Raw genomic sequence first — 21425 nt, 5'->3', positions numbered from 1 at the left:
AATTCATCAGAGATGATACGAGATGCAGAATGTCCATTTGTAGGCCTCAGGACTCATGCTGCGGCTCCTGGGAGCAGCGATCATTTCATGGGGGCCATTTTGGGGTGCAAACAGCTGCATGTGCTGCGTTCTCGAGGCCCGCAGAGAGAAGCCCCCCCCCCGCCCGCAATGCACACGGGGGGCGACTTTCAGAGTGCGGCTGCCACCTGAGCTCGGGCTGTCTGCTCCTTCAAGCACCCATGTCACCTGCGTCTGCATGGCTGTCATAAACAGCTTTGCCAACACGTATCAGCTGTGACTGGTGATGCCTGTGTGCTTTTCTGTACACAAACTTCGGCCCTCAAATAAGCAAACCTAAGCCCCCAACTTGAACTCTCGTTACGAGAGACGTTTTTTAAGGATGTGGTGACTGATGCGGGATGCCTGCCCGGAGAGTGAAGAAGCTTCCGTTGCCTCCACTGATGTGGCCCCTGCTCAGCAGCCGGCCTGGCATTGAGAGAGGAGGCCTTCGGGGCTGTGCTTAGCAAAGCCAAGCCTCAGGACCACAGGCCATGGAACTCTAAGAGCCTCAGCTGGAGTAGGTGTTTCCAGGCACAAAGGAACAATCGCCAGCCCAGATCAGGGGATAACCTGTCACAGATGGCTTTGGCCACACTCTTAAAGTCAGCTAAGACAGAATTCAGCTCAATTTTTAAAATGAGCTGTGCTCCCCGTACCCAGAGGGCAACCCACACTATGTCTCCTGCTTCTCCACGCTGGTCCAGACCCAACCTGGGCCAACCTGATCTTTGCCCAGCAGACGCGGAGGTACCTGCCCGGCCTCAGCCCTGGGCCCACGAGGGCCTCTGAGCCCTCTGAGCCCTCTGACTCCCTGCGGAGGCCTGCAGGCTGTGCCGGGGGTCGGCACCCAGCTCTGCTGGCCTCTTTCGGTTGTCTCATTGTTTCCTGTGCGCCATGTAACAGCCACGTCTCCCCAGGGGGATGGTAAATGCCACAAAAGCCATGGGCAGCCAGTGTGGAATAGGTAATAGGATTCATTTGTTGGTCTAACAGATACTTACTGAGTGCCTGCTATGTGCCAGGCACTGCTCTGAGCATGGGAACACATTCCTGAACAAAGAGATACATCACATTCTAGATGTCAAATCCAAAGCATGGTCCAAGGTCACCCAGGAGCCTGGGGGCCGGAGACAGGAATAAAATCAGAGTCTTCAATGATGAAAGTCAATCAGACTCCCCAGCTCCCGATTTCTCGTGCACCACGGGACACGCACGTACGTTTGCGGGTGGGGTGTAAGCTCTGGGAACCCCGCGGCTCCTTGCATCTGAGGCACCCCAGTCTCTGATCCAGCGGTTCTCACAAAATATGCAGCATTTGTCCCGTGGCGGGGACTTGATGAAGAGCGGGTCTTGGACATGACAAGGCTGTTTCCAGCTGCCTCATAACACGTGGCAATGCTCACTTGACACAGAGGCCAAAAGCAGCAGGAAATCAGGGAGGTCGTTTGTGTTGCCGATTTCAATTACCCTTAGCAAATACAGTTCACTTTATAGAGCAAACAGCATAGCCCAGTTAACGTATGGGGCAAAAGAGAAAGAACTTTACCCATCATTAATGTTTTACTACCTTTCTCAAAAAGTGTAAACTTTAACCCCCAAGTCAAGTCTCAACCGAGGCTGAGGCGGTCCGGCTGCTGGATCAGTTCCGGGTGCCGGTTTGTCAGTGGACCAAAGCTGTTTCAATCAGGAGAAACAAATAAGCAGAAAGGTAAGCTCTTTAAAGCACACCACGAAGCAGACCCGGACTTTCCCAAGCAGAGATAACCGGCCACTTGGCCCTCATTTGGAGGATGGAGGGCTGTCTGCCCAAGCGCCCCCTCATCTGGGGTGCAGCGGGGCCTTTGTAGTGACCAGCGGTCAGGGAAGGCCTTCCACCTGGAGCACAGTAGCCGGGTGCTGCCTGAGACCTGCTGTGACTGACTTGGCCCCAGAGGTGCTGTGATGACCACCAGAAGGATGTGACGCTTCCACAAAGATTCCACACTTACGTCAGGGGCTGCCAGCACAGACCAGACTGAACACGAGGACTCCAAGTCTGAGTCTGATTTGGGGGAGAGAGCGTTTACGTGTGAGATGTACAGGGTCCGCAGAACGCCCCAGGACCTGTGAGGTAGGGGCTTCCATGACCCACCGCCCACCTGGGAAATGAGGCAAAATCCAGGTCCTTCCCTCCTTTGTCATGTATGAATAACAGGCCATTCCAGACACTTTTGCTTTTATAGATGACTCATGCCTAACTATTTGTGACCCGACAGTGAGTCATTAGGAATTAGCACAATGTATTATTCACAAACTAAAATTACCACAGGGCTGGATACACTGAGAGTCCCACTCAGGGTCCCCCCAATCCAGAGGCCTGGCTGCCACGAGGCCTGGCTCTGGGGTGCCTGCAGCATAGCTGGGATTCCTGAAGTTTGGGGGAGGAACACTTTGTTATCAGGCTGTCGTGAGCAGGTTGTGCTTTACAATTGCCGCTTTTCTGGCTTTTAAATTATAACTTACTGTTGGTTTAGCTTTGTTACCGTGTACTTAGTTTGGTGTGGCTTGTTTGATTAGCCCTGCGGTATGTAGGGGTACGTTAGCATCTGCCTATACTTTCCCAGTCTTTACACGGTAACGCACCAATGCATTGCAGTTCCAGTGTGAACCACCAATGCCCCTACTGCAAAGTCAAAAGTGTGCATAGGGACTTCCCTGGTGGCGCAGTGGACAAGAATCCGCCTGCCAATGCAGGGGACATTGGTTCGATCCCTGTTCTGGGAAGATCCCACATGCCGCGGAGCAACTAAGCCCGTGCGCCACAACTATTGAGACTGCGCTCTAGAGCCCACGAGCCACAACTACTGAGCCCGCATGCCACAACTACTGAAGCCCACGTGCCTAGAGCCCATGGTCCTCAACAAGAGAAGCCACTGCAATGAGAAGCTGGTGCACCACAAGAGTAGCCCCGCTTGACGCAACTACAGAAAGCCCACGCACAGCAATAAAGACCCAACACAGCCAAAAACAGATAAAAATTAAATCTTAAAAAAAAATGTGTGCAGGGGCTTCCCTGGTGGCACAGTGGTTGAGAATCTGCCTGCCAATGCAGGGGACACAGGTTCGAGCCCTGGTCTGGGAAGATCCCACATGCCACGGAGCAGCTGGCCCCGTGAGCCACAATTACTGAGCCTGCGCGTCTGGGGCCTGTGCTCCGCAACGAGAGGCCGCGAAGTGAGAGGCCCGCGCACCGCGATGAGGAGTGGCCCCCACTTGCCACAACTAGAGAAAGCCCTCGCACAGAAACAAAGACCCAACACAGCCATAAATAAATAAATAAAATTTTTAAAAAAATGTGTGCATAATTCTGCTGAATGTATCCAAGGAGCTCTTTTTCTATGTCATATGGAAACCAATGGAGGTAGGTAGGCCATAAGGGATTTAGTTTGTCAAAGTGGGTTGCTAAGAGTTCTACAAGTCTGGCATTATGTTGCACTAGTGTGTACAGTGATATGCAGTAGATATTAAGCAACCAGCTCTCAGGGGTAAAAATGTGTGTATGTTGTGTGTGTGTATATATAATGTACATAATATATAGGTTTACTGTACATTATTATTGTATAATGTATAATATATAGGTTTATTTTATATTATTACTGATGTAGATGTGTGACACAATTTACAAATTTTTAAAAATATGTAATACTCTTGATTGTAAATTCCATTTAGCTAGTTGATTCTCACAGAATGCTTTCAGTTGATTTTTGTTGCTTGTATCCACAGCCAATCTATACGTGCAGTTGATGAACAAATGTAGTTCCAACGGAACTGTTAGCTGAGATTTTTGTTTAACAGTAAAAGTAAAACAACAAAGACTATATCAAAACTTCAGTTATTTATCAATGATGTGTGTGAATTCTTTGCTTCGTCAGATAATATTTTCATATACTGGAAGGACACATTTTGAGTTTTTCAGCTATTCACAATTTAACAGCTATACACATAATATACTTTTCCAGTTTAATCTGCAGTATTAACATTTTCTCCATCACTTTAAGTCTAGACAATCAACAAACTAATAGGGCTTCCCTGGTGGCGCAGTGGTTGAGAGTCCGCCTGCCGATGCAGGGGACACGGGTTCGTGCCCCGATCCCGGAAGATCCCACATGCCGCGGAGCGGCTGGGCCCGCGAGCCATGGCCGCGGAGCCTGTGTGTCCGGAGCCTGTGCTCCGCAACGGGAGAGGCCACAGCAGTGAGAGGCCCGCGTACAGCAAAAAAAAAAAAAAAAAAAAAAAAAAAACAAACTAATAAATCCGGCCCTGATTTATAATAAACCCCTGATTGATTTAACAATGAATCAAGCATCTTGCCAGTTTCTGTGGTGCACACAGTCCCACCAAGGCCGGTTTCTGTCTACTGACATAACATCACTGAACGTGGGGTTGGTAAGAGGTGCCCAGTAATACACCCTTATAGGGTTTCCACAATAACCCAAATAATCTCAAGAACATAGATGATAGTAAAATGCAGTAAAAGACAAATAGTAAGTGATCAGCTTTGAGTATTACCACCTTCTTTTCTTACATCATTTATTATTAAGAATGGCTATGTTTAATAACTGACTGGAAGGCTCCTGAAGATTCTCGGGAGCCTGCACCAGCTGGCCTGGTCCACCTTTGCGTGTGTGGCAGTGAAGGTAGCCGTGATTTAAGAGAAACTCTTTATCCTTTCAGACACAGTGATTGTTTCCCATTTCGACTTCCTTCAACTTCTAATTTGGCTGCCTCTAGGCCTGGCCCACCCCCTTCGGTGTCAGCCCCTGCCCCTCATCACAGTCCTGCCCGCCCCTGGGACCAGGATGGAGCTGTGGCTGCAGAGCCTGTCTACAGGGGATGAATGGGCAGGTCTGCACTTGCGGCCCCGCCGGAAGCACAGCCCCTGCCATAAAGAGGAAAAGCTAGAAGCAGTTTGAAAATTAGGAAGCAAGTGCCAGCCAGTGACTGAAAGCCTAGTGCAGCCATAAAAATCCGCCCCGGGTTACATCTTGAGAAACAAGGTGTTGGCTTTTAAAGTGTTTAATTTTCTCTCCATTAAAAACTTAACCCAAAACTTTAATTACAGGCAGATCATAAAACTCAGATTCCAATATCAAAGGACATGTCCAAGGATATGTATGGATGATTCATACATCTGGCAGTGCTTTATCAAAGGACTAAAAATGTTCTTTTTCACCCTGGGTAACTGCACTGGCCCTTTTATCGGTCAAGTGTGGAGATTTTTTAAGTTTTATTTTTTATAATATCTAGTTCTTAATGACAACAGGTCTTAATGTTTTTCACCAAGGGCCCATTCATTTAAAAATATAACCAGACAAAAACATTTTCTCCATCTCCCACTCGCACTTTTTTGTTGGAATGAGCTGGGATCCTTCAGAGGAGGTCCTGCCGTCTTCCTGGTCTCCTTCCATACAGACTCTTCCAGACCTGCTCCCAGCCTCCGTTCTCACCACCTGCTTTTCCAGTAAGGAAGTACCTAGACTTTGAAACTATTCTCTTCTCAGAAGAACCCTCACCTCTGATCTTGGGAGAAAACGTTTGAAAAAACAAACAAACAAATCATTAATTTGGAAGCCATCCTGGATTTGGGCACTCAAATCTGCCCTTTGAAAAGCACTACAGGAAAGCTATATTTAAATAAGTACCTTCTACTCATGGTAGATATTAAGTAAACGGTTGAACAAGAAAAATTAAATCACTTCTTCCTGACCTGAGAAGCCTGAAAAAGCAGCCAGCCTCATAACTTCCTTTCCTGTAGTCAGGAGAAACAGCAACCTTGAGATGCAGCAATTGGTTTCCAAGAGGGACTGGAGAGGTAAGGGTGCAGGTGGCACCGGCTGAAACACAACTGTCACCCACAGTTTGAACAACCTGAATGCTGACAGCATTTACATACATTCAAATGGACCCTTTTCTTTGTGCCCAGATGGCGTATTGACATAACTGCCTTCGTGTAAAGATCTTTGGATGATAAATGCGTTTTAGTTTCTGGAGGAGGAAGCATTTCTTGCTGGGCTTAATCGATGAGGTTTAAATGTCCCCTTTCTTCTCGGAGATCTAGCTCTCAGCTCATCTCACGTTGTGAGTCTCAGGGTGCGGGGAGCAATGGACTAAGTGTCTGGTTTTGCAGCTTGCCCAGGTCCCCCAGGGGCTCCGGAGCCATCCCCGCCGGGACCTGCTCCCTCTGTGCCCCCGTCTGCTCCCCTGTGCGATGGGTATCCTAACACAGTAGTCGCTCCGCTTCTTTCCTGGGGAGGTTGTCAGCCCAGTAAGACAGGGGGTGTGCACATGCTTTATCTGAACTTCCCCCAGCCCCAGTGCAGTGCGGGTGGAGTTTCCACAATCGGCCAAGAATGTAAAACTGTTTGAACCACAGGCTCTTCTATGAGTTTATGCAGGTGTCCAGCGTTGGACCACAGGCTGTACATTTGTCTGTAAACACCATTAGTCCAAGTCCCCTTCTGAGGCTGGTGGATGAGGAGGACGAGGGGTGAAGCTGGACCTCCTTCCCAGAATGAAGAACTGAGCAAATCGGCCTATTAGCAGCACCTTGCGGGGGACTAGCCATGAATCCTAGAATGTTATTCGTTCACAAGAAGTTGTTGGCTAAATGATATTTCACCTAAAGTAGAAAACAATCCTCTGATATATGCCTCAAATAACTATAGACAAATAGCTATAGTTGGAATAAAATTCTTATTAAAATGTTTCCATCTATATTTTCATCAGATTTCACTTCTCAGGATAAACTTATGTATTATGGAAACAACAGCCTAAATTAATACAAACACAGGGAAAAAACTCTTAACAGAAACTGAAAATTTCTATAACTTCTGCCCAATCCAGAAATTTGGGAGATGTTAGATGAGACATCACCTATAGGACCAGGAATTGAGAGCATTTCCTAGGCATTAGTAATAGGTTTAGCTAAATAGGATTGATTTCCGGTCACCATTTTCAAAGACAAATAATCACCCAGACCAATAGGGACCAATGCATAACCAAAATGGACATTTAATGAACATTTAACAAATAAACATGTTTGATGCTAATGATAACAATAAGTGTTTTATATATTTGGATCAGTGTGGTAAAATACCTATAGGTCTGTATCAGCCATGAGATCACCGGTCTAAGGTCCAAAGAAAAAATAATACTTCATATGAATGTGCTTACACATTACATGTAATTAGGGCTCTCACACTCTCTACATATGTGAGCATATGTCATACTTTGTGCTTTTAAAAAGCACAACCTCATATATTTGAACTTTACCCCCCAAATTATAAGAAAGTGTGTTATTCCAGTTTATAGATAAACAAATTAGAATATGGAAGTTTTTTTAAAATGTTGAATGAATATAAGGGGGATGATCTGCCTTAAGTTACACAATTCTGTAGTTGAGAGATTTCTAAGCCAAAATGATACCCCAAGTGTCTAGGCTCAAGCTGCCCTCTGCAGAACCTCGGAGGCGCCTCCAGACACTCTTCTGAGACCCTACACAGGCGGCAGGCCTGAAAGAAATGTGGTCCTTCCAACCCCCTTCTGACTGCTGACCCACCATCCTTTGTCTGCTGTCCTGGGATTCTGAGATTTTATTTGAGGCAGCTCTTTCTTTGGCTTCCCCTAACTCCTTGTAAGGGAACTTGATAAGAGAAGCCTCAAGAGACGTGTTTTTTCAGGGAGGTGATGTTGATAATTGTAGGTAAGATGAAAAATTGTACCACTCTGATGACTGAGAATTATTTGCAAATGCTTGTGCGCACACATACATCATAAAGAATGGAGATGGGAACAGTGTGAGAAGAGGGAACAGGGAGAAAGACGTGCTCGGAGGAGGGGGAAGATCGAAAGGAGGAGAGATGAGGAAACAAAAACTTCACTCGCTGGTTTCCAGACACTGAATGAGTATAATTCTGATAACAACTCTTTCAACAAATATATTCATCCTCTCTAATACAGTCTTTAAATTTTTTTTAAATTGTGGTAAAATACAAATAACATAGTTTACCATCCTAATTATTTTAGGTTGTATAGGTCAGGGGCAATAAATATTTTCAAATTGTTATGCAAACATCACCACCATCCATCCCCAGAAGTCTCTTCATCTTGCAAAACTGAAACCCCATATCCTTTAAACAATGACTCCCCATTCCCACCCGCTCCTGCCCCTGGCAGGCTTTCTTCTATTTTCTGTCTCTATGGATTTGACTCATTTTAGATACCTCATATAGGTGGAATCATACAGTATCTGTCCTTCTGTGACTGGCTTATTTCATTTATCAGGATATGCTCAAGGTTCATCCATGTTGTAGCGTGTGTCAGGATTCCCTTTTAAAGGCTGAATAATAAGTATTCCATTGTATATAGACCACATTTTGTTTATCTGTTCATCTGTCAATGGACATTTGGGTTGCTTCCACCTTTTGGCTACTATGAATAGCGCTGCTATGAACATGGGTGTAGTGATATCTGTGAAGCGATATCTATTCAAGTCTGTGGTTTCAATTCTTTTGAGTATACATACCTAGAAGAAGAATTGCTGGATCACATGGTAATGCTATATTTAAAAGAATTTTAATTGTGGCTAAAATATCCCACATAAAATTTATCATCATAACAAGTTTCCAAGTATATAGTTCAATAGTGTTAATCTATTTCTAACTTTTTGAGGAAGCACTATACTGTTTTCCATAGTCTCTAATACACTCTTACTTCCATCATCAGCAAATGAGACAATAAATGTGATGCTCTTATAAGAGTAAATTTAAATTCAATATGTACTAACTGGTCTTCCCTGGTGGCGCAGTGGTTAGGAGTCCGCCTGCCAAAGCAGGGGACACAGGTTTGAGCCCTGGTCCGGGAAGATCTCACATGCTGCAAAGCAACTAAGTCCGTGTGCCACAACTACTGAGCCTGCGCTCTAGAGCCCACGAGCCACAACTACTGAGCCTGCGTGCTACAACTACTGGAGGCCGTGCACCTAGAGCCCATGCTCTGGAACAAGAGAAGCCACCACAATGAGAAGCCCATGCACCACAACAAAGACCCAACACGGCCAAAAATTAATTAATTAATTAATTTTTAAAAATGTATTAACTAACAACAGCAACAATAAAAATAGTAATAATGAGGGGAGTTGGGGAGGGATGGATTGGGAGATTGGAGTTAGCAGGTGCAAACTATTATCTATAGAATGGATAAACAACAAGGTCGTACTGTAAAGCACAGGGAACTATATTCAATATCCTGTGATAAACCATAATGGAAAAGAATGTGAAAAAATGTATATATATGTATAACTGAATCACTTTGCTGTACAGCAGAAATTAACACAACATTGTAAATCAACTACACTTCAATTTAAAAAACTAGTAATAATACTGCAATTTGGTGACAACTTATGGGGGACTTGCTATTGTGGGACACTGAGCCAGGCCCTGCAGCTGATGTAAAAACCTATAGGACACTCTCTTTGCCTTCACCACGCTTATGATTTCCCTGGAGAGACAAACCTGTGCACACCTAACGCATAATTAAGCAGAAGCAGCAGAAGTGCATGCAGAGGTGCAGGAACTGGTGCAGCGGTGGGCAAGAGCCTGTCGGATGCATCTCTTCTCAGCTCCAGTGGCAGTGACATCATGGTGGTGGCTTGAAGTCAGCCAGGGTGGGAGTGTTTACACCACGGCATCACAAACACTACAAATCAGGCTCATTTTTCCCCCCAAAGAGCTGGCTGTTAAACTTTACCAGCAGACCACTGAGCACGCCTGAGATGAGAACCCCGAAAAGAGCATTTGGGGATGGAGGGTACCAAGGAATTTCACAGATGAGACGATATTTGAACTGGGATTCGCAGGCGGAAGAAGAATGTCTGTGTCTGGGGAGTCTCTCCTCGTGGGTTCTGCTCTCTTTTGCCATTTTTTTCTGTCAGTCAGGGATTTGCTTCTGAGCTCCAGGCCTTGGAGGAGAAACGACAGTGGGAGCAGATCCGTGAGGCACCCAGTACCCTTCTGCACGTCCCCCTGAAATCACACCGGCTGTGACAGTGATGACCTTGTGCGCTGGGATCAAATCCAGTGAGTTCAACTCTGAGCAGACCGTCTTTAAAGTGAGAGGAGCACAGCAAGAAGCTGATCAGATGCAGCACCACAGACAGAATTCTCCAGTCCTGGATGTTTTCCTGTTCAGCTCAACCTAAAGTATCAAAATCACCAAAACCAATCTTGTCCTTCAGAGATTATCATATGTATTGATTTGCATTAAAAGAAAAGAAGTTTCATGGGCTTCCCTGGTGGCGCAGTGGTTGAGAGTCCGCCTGCCGATGCAGGGGACACGGGTTCGTGCCCCGGTCTGGGAGGATCCCATATGCCGCGGAGCGGCTGGGCCCGTGAGCCATGGCCGCTGAGCCTGCGCGTCCGGAGCCTGTGCTCCGCAACGGGAGAGGCCACAGCAGTGAGAGGCCGGTGTACCGCAAAAAAAAAATAAATAAATAAATAAAATAAAATAAAAATAAAATAAGCTACATGCATATATTGCACAACACAGGGAATATAGCCAATATATAATAACTATAAATGGAGTATAACCTTTAAAAATTGTGAATCACTATATTGTATGCCTGTAACATATAATATTGTACAGCAACTATACTTCAGTTATAAAAATAATTTAACATTTTTAAAAAGAAGTTTCTTGAAAACAATGTGGTTGTAAAGATCAAATGAGTTAACTGCACATCAAAAAGTTTTGTAAACTGCAAAGTGCTATATACAAGATCAGAAATGTATTTTTTGTAAAATGTAAAAATATGTAAAAATATTTGTAAAAAATTTCATATGAGGGTCCACATTCTCCATTAATTTCATTTTCTTTTTGTTATAATTACATAAATTGCCTTTAAAACAATTATTGAATCATTAAATGTTTATGAAAGACATTTGTTGTCCAAATAAGACACTATCGCTTCTTGTGTGTACCTGAACAGTCTTACACATAAATACCAAGGAATCACACCTACATCTGTAAAAACGGGAAAGGGGTGTATGCTTTTTGTGTGTCCTCTGATAGAGGATTTCTAGCCAGCTGGAGCATCCGGTGAGATTAGCAAAACTACCTGTATTTGACTTTGGCACCTTTTTAAAAGTCAAAAGAGGCATTTGCAGGGAGCAGTAAAAAGCCATTACATATGCAGAACAATTGAAGCTCCTCAGCATCTGGGAAGGAAACACATCTGTCTTCTGTCTATTCCTTCCCTGTCTCCCTGAATCAACTTTTATGGGGGTGGGGGAGGTAGGAGGGTGTCATAAATATCCTGTTCTATTGGAACCCGAGTGTTCACAATACCCCTGTGATTATAAACACGAGATGAGCTTTCAGGAAAGAGGTGCACTCAAGTAAGCAGAGATCTTTGTGACAGTGGCCTCCGTGTGGGCCACAGGCCAGCTAATCACATTACCGTGAGAGCCAAGAGGTGGCCCGCAGACAGTGAAATAAAGACGAGGGGAAAAGCAAGACTAATCTCATTAAAAGGAAAGCTAAGAGAGACGCTGCTTTTCCAGAGCTGCTGGAAATGCCCCATTTTCCCAGGACTGGGTCACCTGTGCATCGTGGGCCCTGGGGCTGGGTCAGGAGCTTTGTTCAGGGCCCCAAAAGCTGGCCCTCACTGAGACCTTGACTTCGAGTACTCTTCTTAAGAAAAAACAGACCTCATTGCGCCTCCCCCCAAAAGCCTTCTGGAGACGCTGTCTTCCTTCGTTATCCTGTTTTCAGTTTACTATTCCCTAAATTGTCTACAAGGACTAAGTCCTCCAAAGACTTGAACAAAAAGTCAAGCTTTGCATGTCTTCTGAAACCTTGAAGAAAGAACTTAAATGAAATCTGAGGAAATCCACTAGATCAGTAATTCCCAAAGTGGGTCTACAGATCCCTGGGGGGCCCAAGACATTTCCAGGGGGTCTCCCGGGTTCCCCTTTTTTAACTGCATATCTGTGGGAGGCTGGGCTTTCTTATATGCTTCACCTCAACCAACAGATTACAACAGATTGAAGCAAACGTGGGAACCCAGCCGTTAAAGGGATTTGGAAAAATGGAAAACAATGGTACCATTCTCACTGTTTGGTTGTTTCAGAAAATATAATTCTTTTAAATAAAATATTTATGTTAACAGATAAAGGATTTATTACTGTTTTTTTTTTTTTTTTGCGGTACGCGGGCCTCTCACTGTTGTGGCCTCTCCCGTTGCGGAGCACAGGCTCCGGACACGCAGGCTCAGCGGCCATGGCTCACGGGCCCAGCCGCTCCGCGGCATGCGGGATCTTCCCAGACCGGGGCACGAACCCGTGTCCCCCGCATCGGCAGGTGGACTCTCAACCACTGCGCCACCAGGGAAGCCCTATTACTGTTATTTTTAAGTGAATTAATAAAATATTTTTTTAATTTCTGGGTGTTTGTTTCAAATAGAGTAAATATGGGTAGATATAACCCACGTAAACAAAAGCTCTTTGGGGTCCTCAATAACTTTCAGGAATGTAAAGAGGTCCTGAGATCCAAAAGTTTCAGAACTGCTGCACTAGAAAGACATGAAAATATTTAATTGTAAACATTGCTCATTGCTCTAAGCCTTAATTTTGAAGACTGCAGGCTAACTTGAACGTTTGGACAACAATAGGGATTTTCCTCAAACTGTTCATGAAACCCTCTAAGGCCAAAGCCTTAAATCAGCCTTTGATTGAAGACACGTGATGTACAAAGAATGAAGAACTGTAGAAGTCCAGTGGTTCCAAGGAAATGGCAAAGATGGAAGATAAGTCATTCACCCAAGAAGGTGAGTCTCTGGAGATCCATCCAAGTTGTGCTGTGTATCAGCATTTTGTTCCTTTTCATTGTGGAGGAATGTTTCATGGTGTGGATGGACCCCAGTTTGTTTCACTCTTCACTCACTGAAGGACACTGAAGTTGGTGGCAATTTAGGGCTGTTACAAATGAACATTTGTGTACAGGTTTTTGTGTGAATGTCAAGTCCTTATTGCTCTGGGATAAATGTCCAGGAGTGCAATTTCTGGGTCGTGTGGTACGTTTATGTTTAGTTTTTTAAGAAACCACTGGACTGTTTCCAGAGTGGTGGTACCATTTTACATTCCCACCAGCAATGTATGTGTGATTGAGTTTCTCTGCAACTTCACCAGCACCTGGTGTTGGCACTGCTTTTTATTTTTGCCATCCTGGTAAGCGTGGAGTGTGATCTCATTGTGGTTTTATTTGCGTTTCCCTGATGGCCAACGATGTTAAACACATCTTCTTGGGCTTATTTCACATATGTATATCTTCATCAGTGAAATGGTTTTTGCCTGTATTTTAATTAGATATTTGACTTTTTGTTTTTTACTGTTGAGTTTAGGAGTTCTTTATATTCTAGATAGTAGTTTTTTGTTGTATATATGGTTTGTAAATATTTTCTCCCACTCTGTAGCTTGTCTTTTCATCCTCTTTACAGGGTCTTTCGCTGAGCAAAAGTTTTAAATTTTGAAGTCAAATTTATCAATTTGTCCTTTTATGGATCATGCTTTTGGTGTCAAGTCTAAGGACTTTGCCTAGTCCTAGATCCTGAAGATTTTCTCCCGTGTTTCTTCTAAAAGTTTCATAATTTTACATTTTACATTGATAACTATTATCCATTTGAAGTTTATTTTTGTATAAGGTGTGAGAATGAGGTCAAGATCCCTTTTTTTGCTTATGCACGTGCAATTGCTCCAGCACCATATTTTGTAAAAGCTATTCTTCCTCCATTAAATTACTTTTACAACTTTTTCAAAAATTAGTTGACTGTATTTGTATAGGTCTATCTCTGTGTTCCCTATTTTATTCCATTGATCTACATAGCTATCCCTCCACCAATACCACACTCTTTTTTTTAAAATTTATTTATTTATTTATTTACTTATTTTTGGCTGCACTGGGTCTTGATTGCTGTGTGCGGCCTTCTCTTGCTGTGACGAGCAGGGGCTACTCTTTCTTGCAGTGTGCGGGCTCTCATTGCAGTGGCTTCTCTTGTTGTGGAGCATGGGCTCTAAGCACACGGGCTTCAGTAGTTGTGGCACACGGGCTCAGTAGTTGTGGCTCTCGAGCTCTAGAGCACAGGCTCAGTAGTTGTGGTGCATGGGCTTAGTTGCTCCACGGCATGTGGGATCTTCCCGGACCAGGGCTCAAACCCGTGTCCCCTGCATTGGCAGGTGGATTCTTAAAACCACTGTGCCACCAGGGAAGTCCCACACTCTCTTGATTACTGTAACTATATAATAAGTCTTGAAGTCAGAAAGACTGCAATGGATCACATTTTGAATATTTACTTACTTAAGCTGAGTGCTTAGTCTTCATATATAATAAATGTATTAGATAAAGCATCTACATTTTCTTGATATCTTGTCTATTATTACAGTTTAAGTTTTTTATTGAAATTCACACTTTCCCCAGGCGCTGCCACTTATGTTGTGCGTGTTGGTTTACCACTCTGAATCCCAGTTTCCTCATCTGTGAAATGGGGAAGAACAGTCCATCCTTTGGAGTTTGTACCTGCTTTGCAGGAAGCACTGCCAGTAAGATTGTGTGAGATTACATGTAAAAGCGACTGGCACAGTACCAGACGTGCAATAAAGATCGGGTGCTCCCTCCTCAATTCTCTTTGCTCAGAGTGATTGTTACTTATGCTGATAACATGGAATTGTTTGTTGTATTTCTGCAACTGGGTCTCGTTTCTCAAACTCAGTACCATGTGAAGTACAACATAGCTTTTTTGTAACAATCCACAATGCAGGGAATATGTATGTACTATATTAACCAATGTTAAAATCTAGAAAGGCGGGCTTCCCTAGTGGCGCAGTGGTTGAGAGTCCACCTGCCGATGCAGGGGACATGGGTTCGTGCCCTGGTCCAGGAAGATCCCACGTGCCGTGGAGCGGCTGGGCCCGTGAGTCGTGGCCGCTGAGCCTGCGTGTCCGGAGCCTGTGCTCCGCAACGGGAGAGGCCACAGCAGTGAGAGGCCCGCGTACCGCAAAAAAACAAACAAACAAACAAAAATCTAGAAAGGCATCCTAAACTGAGTTTCTGACTGGCTGATAGCTGTGAAAATCTGAGTCTTGAAAGGGCTCTGCTGGCTGCCTACCACATGGCAAATCCGTAAGGGCCTCCAGAGGCTGCAGTTGCAGTATTAAAGTCACTTCCCCTCGCTGCTCAGAACAGTCCCCTCTTCCTTGCCCTACAAACACATACCAAAGTGTAATAGAGGACTTTTATTCTAAGTAGAAAAACAATCAATATACTTCAGGTTTGCTGTTTCCTAAACCATCTCAATCTCCCCGTGAGCTACTATTTTCTCCATTTTATGTTTTCCCTTATAAATCATGATTTAACGTGGACTCACAGATGTGTATTTCCAAACTGTTAATTCAGTGAAAAATCACTGCTAATGACATATTTAGATGTTTCATTCCCTTATACATCTCTCGTTTCTCCAACATTCTTTACATAAGTATGAGTTATATGATTCAGAAATTTAGTGACGTTACAGACAATTATGCACACAATGGCTGTTTTACAAGTGATATATATTTTTATAGACAATACAAAGGAAATTATGTTTCCCACAAATGTTTATTTATTTTTTTAATATTTAATTTAAATATTTAATTTATTTTGGGCTGCATCAGGTCTTAGTTGTGCAGGCGGGATCTTCGTTGAGGCATGAGGGATCTTTTGTCACGGCACGAGGCCTTCTCTCTAGTTGTGGCATGCGGGTTTCCTCTCTCTAGTTGTGGCATGTGGGCTCTGTAGTTTGAGGCATGTGGGCTCCCTGTTGAAGAGCACAAGCTCAGTAGTTACAGTGCATGAGCTTACTTGCCCTGCGGCATTTGGGATATTAGTTCCCTGACCAGGGATCAAACCCGCGTGCCCTGCATTGGAAGGTGGATTCTCTACCACTGGACGACCAGGGAAATCCCTCCCATAAATATTTAAAAGCCCTTTAATTAACTTTATTTTAAACTTTTTAATTGAGAAATATAAAACCTATCCAGCAAAGCATATAAATAAATAAGTTTACATTCTGTACCTGTGTGTTCACCAATCAGGCTGATAAATAGGACATTTCCAGAACCCCAGATGTTCCTATGTGTCCCTTCTCATTTATTTCTCCTTCCCACTAAGATAACCACTATCCTGCATTCTATGATGATCCACCAACTGACTGTTGAGTTTAACATACTTATATTTGTCACTCTTTCTATTGCTGTTTTCTCTATTTTAACATTTATGTATGCATCCTTTAGCAACACAGTTTATAAACAATGTGTATGTATTCTTGTTTGTCTTTTTGTTGCACGCCTTTGTAACATTCATCCATGTTACTGAATGTAGCCATGGATAATTCCTCTTCGTTGCTGTATGATTATCCAATGCATCAGTACTCAGCTACGTATTTATCTGTCTAGCTACTGCTAAACACTTGTATTGTTTCCAATATTTCACTGTTGGGAACAGTCTTGTTGGCATATTCTTTTGTACTTGTGTCCAGGGGCACATGCATTTCTCTGAAGGGTATTTTAGGAGCTTGATATCTGGGTCATTTCTCTTTACCTTCAGTCAGAGAAGAACTGTTTTTCCAAGTAGTTTTTTTTTTTTTAATAAATTTATTTATTTATGGCTGGGTTGGGTCTTCGTTGCTGCACTCGGGCTTTCTCGAGTTGCGGCAAGCGGGGGCTACTCTTCATTGCGGTGCACGGGCTTCTCATTGCGGTGGCTTCTCTTGTTGCAGAGCATGGGCTCTAGGTACATGGGCTTCAGTAGTTGGGCTCGTGGGCTCTAGAGCGCAGGCTCAGGAGTTGTGGCACACGGGCTTCAGTAGTTGTGGCTCTCGGGCTCTAGAGCTCAAGCTCAGTAGCTGTGGCATACGGGCTTAGTTGCTCCACAGCATGTGGGATCTTCCCGGACCAGGGCTCGAACCCGTGTCCCTTGCACTGGCAGGCGGATTCTTAACCACTGCGCCACCAGGGAAGTCCCCCAAGTAGTTTAACAGGAAATATATGTAGCCAGTACTGAATTTTTTTAAAATAAAGGGTATATATTTGTTTTCCTCCTCCCTCACACCTCAACAACCCAGTTCTATCTGTATTTTTTCTCACAGTCTCTTAAGTTTTAAAAAGGACTGCAAAAGTGCTAACTTCTGGAGAGCAGTCTTAAGATACTCAAACAAGAGAGGGGATCAAGCCGCAGGATTGAGTGCTAGTTTTAAACCCTGAACAAAAATTACACACCTCATCTGGTGTGTAAATCAGGGCACACCTATCTATATTGGACCTTTAATTCCAGAAAAGGATGTAGTTCAGTTACAGGTAAATGTTTAATGGAGAAAATGACCAGCTTATGCACCGGGCCCTGGGCCAAGTCAGTCCTGTAACCACAGCCAACATCTTCTCCCCACTTCTGTCCTCTGCACTACCGGCTTCTGACTGCAAATTTCCTTAGTGCAAAGTACCCACTCTTTGCTAAAACTTATTTTTCAAAAAAGTTTCATATTGCTCCACATTTCAAAAAACTTTAGAACTTGAAATCCCTTTCCCTGTTTTGAACTTTTTATTATGGGAAATTTCAAACATATATAAAAGTAAATAGAGTAGTAAAATGAACCTCAAGCACCCATTACCCAGCTTCAATAATTATCAATTTATGGTCATCTTGTTTCATCTGTATCTCCTCCAGCCACCACCAGGATTACTTTGAAGCAAATATAAATTATGAGTTAATGTGTGATACTTCACTATATTTCTCTAAAGGATAAGGACTCAAAAAAAAAAACAAACCCTCGATACCATTACACACACACACACACACACACATAAATTTACAATAATTCCTTAATTTCATCAAATACATAGTATGGGTATTACCTTGGTTTTGATACAAACCATTTTTAAAATAATTTTTTGTTTGAATGAGGATCTAAACAATATCTATGTATTGTAATTGTGTAAATTCGCCTTAAATTTTTTAAAATATGGTTTGTGCACTAGCAAGAACTAGGAAAACCCTGGAAAAGAGCAATGATGGAGAGAAGAAAGGCTAGCCTTACCACACACGAGAGGGTATTACAAAGCTTCTATAATTAAAACAGTTTAATTCTGGCCCAAGGACAGGCAGACAGATGGACCAGAAAAGAAAGTCCAGAAGTTGACCCAACTGCACATGAGAATTTAGTATACAATAAAGGAGACAGCTCAAATCCATAAACCAGAAATGGGGGAAAGTTCCCTAACTATGTTTTCAAAATCAGAATTAAGAAGGAGTTAATAAATTTGCTTAAATAAAAGAACAACAATAAGGAAATATTTTATACATGGCATAGAGCCCTGTTACAAAGTAAAAGGACAAAAGACAAATTAAGAAAAACATTTGCATCACATCACAGAGGGTTTTAAAGGTCAAGAAACCTATGGAAAAATGGATGAGAAACTAGAACATGGTTCACAAGACAAGAACTGTAAAAGGCCCTCAGTCATGACAAAGTCCCCCACGTCGTTCGTATCGAGAGAAACCCAAAGTAAAATCACGCTGATATACAGTTTTTCTGCTGGCAGGTTGGCAAAAATGCAGTAGTTTGACAATATACAATGTTAACCAGGCTGTGAGGAAATGCCTCTCCTACATTTATAGTGGGAGGGGACCTGGGCGATGTCTAGAAAAGTTATCTGTGCCTTTACTCTTTCACCCAGCAATTCCCCTTCTATGAAGGGATCGCCCAAAAGTGCACTGGCAAAAACAGGAAAAAATATATGAACTACTTGCAGTAACAAAACTCTAAAAAGAACCCAAATGACCACCAGGAGAGGACTGGTTGAATAAAACGTGGTACTTTCAAGCTATGCAGCCGTACAAATGAATGAGGAAGACCTCTTTATAAAACCCCGGGAGTTTAGACAGAACAGCTGGGTGGTCCATGTGCTTCCCTGTGGGAAGCCACCTTCCGAGCCCGGCATGGCACGTGGGACCCTGCACGGAGCCTGACCCCAACAGGATGACCAAGCACTATTCAGCGCGGAGGGAGAGGTGGGTAAGAGAACAGGAAACCCATCTAGCATCTTCCAATCACAAGATAACAGATCTCAACTACCTGGATAACAATCTCAGCTCAGCGCTGAGATGCATTACTTAGATACCAGGAGCAGATTACAGATGAGGCAAAGTAGGTCAAAGCAGCCTTAAGAATAGAAGATGCCAAAAATTCAGTTTTGCTTTTATCTGCTAGAAACTGAACTTTCTCCCTCTGCTCCCAGCTGGGCCTCCCACCTCCTCCCCTCACTCCCTCCCACTCCCCTCCCATCCCCACTCCCTCTCTCCTCCCCCGTCTTCTCCATCCACCTCCGCTCCCCCTCCCCTGCCAGCATCCGCTCTGGCCCTGAACCTTCCCCGGTGTTCGCACTGCTTCCCCCTGAGAGGGCATGTCCTGTGCCCCTTCCCGCAGCTCCTCCCGCACCTGGGCCAGCTGCTCAAGCGTCTGTTTCACAAGCCTGAGGGGCTATAGTCTTTGCTCTGTTCCCCTTCTTTCGTATCTGTCTCCTAGAATGGCTCATCAAGAACGCACAACGAACAGAAACAACTTTTCTCCTACTCAGGATGGTTTGATAAAGGCTCTAGCGTCTCTGCAAACTTATCTTGCGCTGTAACAGACCAAGGAACCCCAATCACTTCCCTCTTTTCTTTTTCCTTCTCTCCCTTTTCTTTTTTATTTCTTTTTTTGAGGCTGCTGGTTTGACTGCAGTTGGGATGTGCAGGTTACAACTTTTCAGAAAAGCAGATTCAGAAAAGTTGCCCTGGGGAGCTTCAAGACTTGAACTGGAGCTGGAGGAGCCCACCGGGCGGTAACTGTCCAGCAGAGGGGAGCGTCCGGGCCAGGCAGAGGGACAGGGCTGGCAAGTCCCCCGCAGTGCACTCCCCTAGCCCCCAGATCTCCACACACCAGTGGATGCACCTAGAAGAGTTTATAGTTTCTGAATTATGGGGCTGAGTTGTGTCCCCCTCAAATTCACACGTTGAAGTCCTAACCCCAGTATCTCAGAATGAGACTGTCTTTGGAGACAAGTTCTCTAAAGAGGTGATTAAGTTAACATTATGTAACACAACAATGTAAAGCAATTATACTCCAATAAAGATGTTAAGAAAGAAAAAGAAAAAAGAAACCCCAGAGAGAGTGAAAACAACAGCAACAACAAAAAATTAACATTAGGTCCTGGGCCCTAATCCCATGTGATTGGTGTCCTTGTAAGAAGAGCAGATTAGGACACAGACAGGAACAGAGAAAAGACCCTGTGAGCTGCAGCAGGAAGACGGCCGTCTACACGCCAAGGAGAGAGGCCTTCTGAGAACAGAATTGCTGATACTTTAATCTCAGCCTTCCCAGCTGCAGAACTGTGAGAAGATATATGTCTGTGGTTTAGGCCACCCAGTCTGTGGTACTTTGTTACAGCAGCCGAGCAGACATACAGTTACCAGCTACGTGTGACTTAAAAGTTGATATGAAGCAAGCAAATGGCACGTCATGTAATTTAGACTGAATTTTAGAAGTCTTAGACTCCTGGCACTTCCGGCCTCTGGTCCCTGTGTTGTTCTCCCACCAGCACTTCCACAACTGCACCTGGTGACCGACCCACAGAGCGCTGAGTGCTCACTGGTCTCACCACAGAGCTGCCACTTAGGGACCATGTTATGGATGGAGAAACTCAGACACGGCAAGGCCACGTAACACCCCAAGATCACACAGCCAGGAAGTGGCCGAACCAAGGTTCGCGTTTGGCTATTTGTTCCAGAGTTCGCGCTGCTGACCCTCTGCTACTCCTACAGCAGCCGTGGCTCCCCACTGCCCCCCTCATCGAATCCAGACTCCATGCCCAGCTTCCCCATTTGCCAGTAGCCGTTCATCCCCCGCAAACAGTCCTCTCCCCACTGCAGCCTGCCTGCCTCTCTCCTGTCCTCCCACACACTACACCCCAGACCACCACCTCACTCTCCGTGCCCTTGTGATTCCTGAGCTCTCCTTCTCCGAATCCCCTGGAATTTCTGTGCTTCTCACATCATTCAGCACTTAAGTCACTTTCCACATTTGATCCCTGTTGACGTGTGTGCCCTGTGATGCTTAAGGCACACTGAATGATGGGGTGATGGCGCTGACTCAGAGGCCCCAGAGCTGGGACCATGAAGGTGGTCAGGGCAGTGGTCAGGAAAGGAACACTGACCTGTGGAGGAGGATGGTCTCTAAAGTAATTTAGTGGCTCAAAAACTGGCGC

General features: G+C 44.4%; 1 protein-coding gene across 1 annotated transcript in view; it reads right to left on the bottom strand.

Annotated features, from left to right (window-relative positions):
* GTF3A (general transcription factor IIIA) overlaps window positions 1–21060 on the bottom strand; it is a 43074-nt gene extending 22014 nt beyond the window's left edge. Inside the window, exon 1 of the mRNA XM_060080298.1 lies at window positions 20981–21060. Within this exon, the coding sequence (XP_059936281.1) occupies window positions 20981–21060 (80 nt within the window). The remainder of the gene's footprint in view (window positions 1–20980) is intronic.
* Between the last annotated feature and the right edge of the window lie 365 nt (window positions 21061–21425).

The sequence above is a fragment of the Mesoplodon densirostris genome, chromosome 17 (genome assembly GCF_025265405.1).
Source record: "Mesoplodon densirostris isolate mMesDen1 chromosome 17, mMesDen1 primary haplotype, whole genome shotgun sequence".
NCBI lineage: Eukaryota > Metazoa > Chordata > Mammalia > Artiodactyla > Ziphiidae > Mesoplodon > Mesoplodon densirostris.
This window is presented reverse-complemented; position numbering and strand designations above follow the sequence as displayed.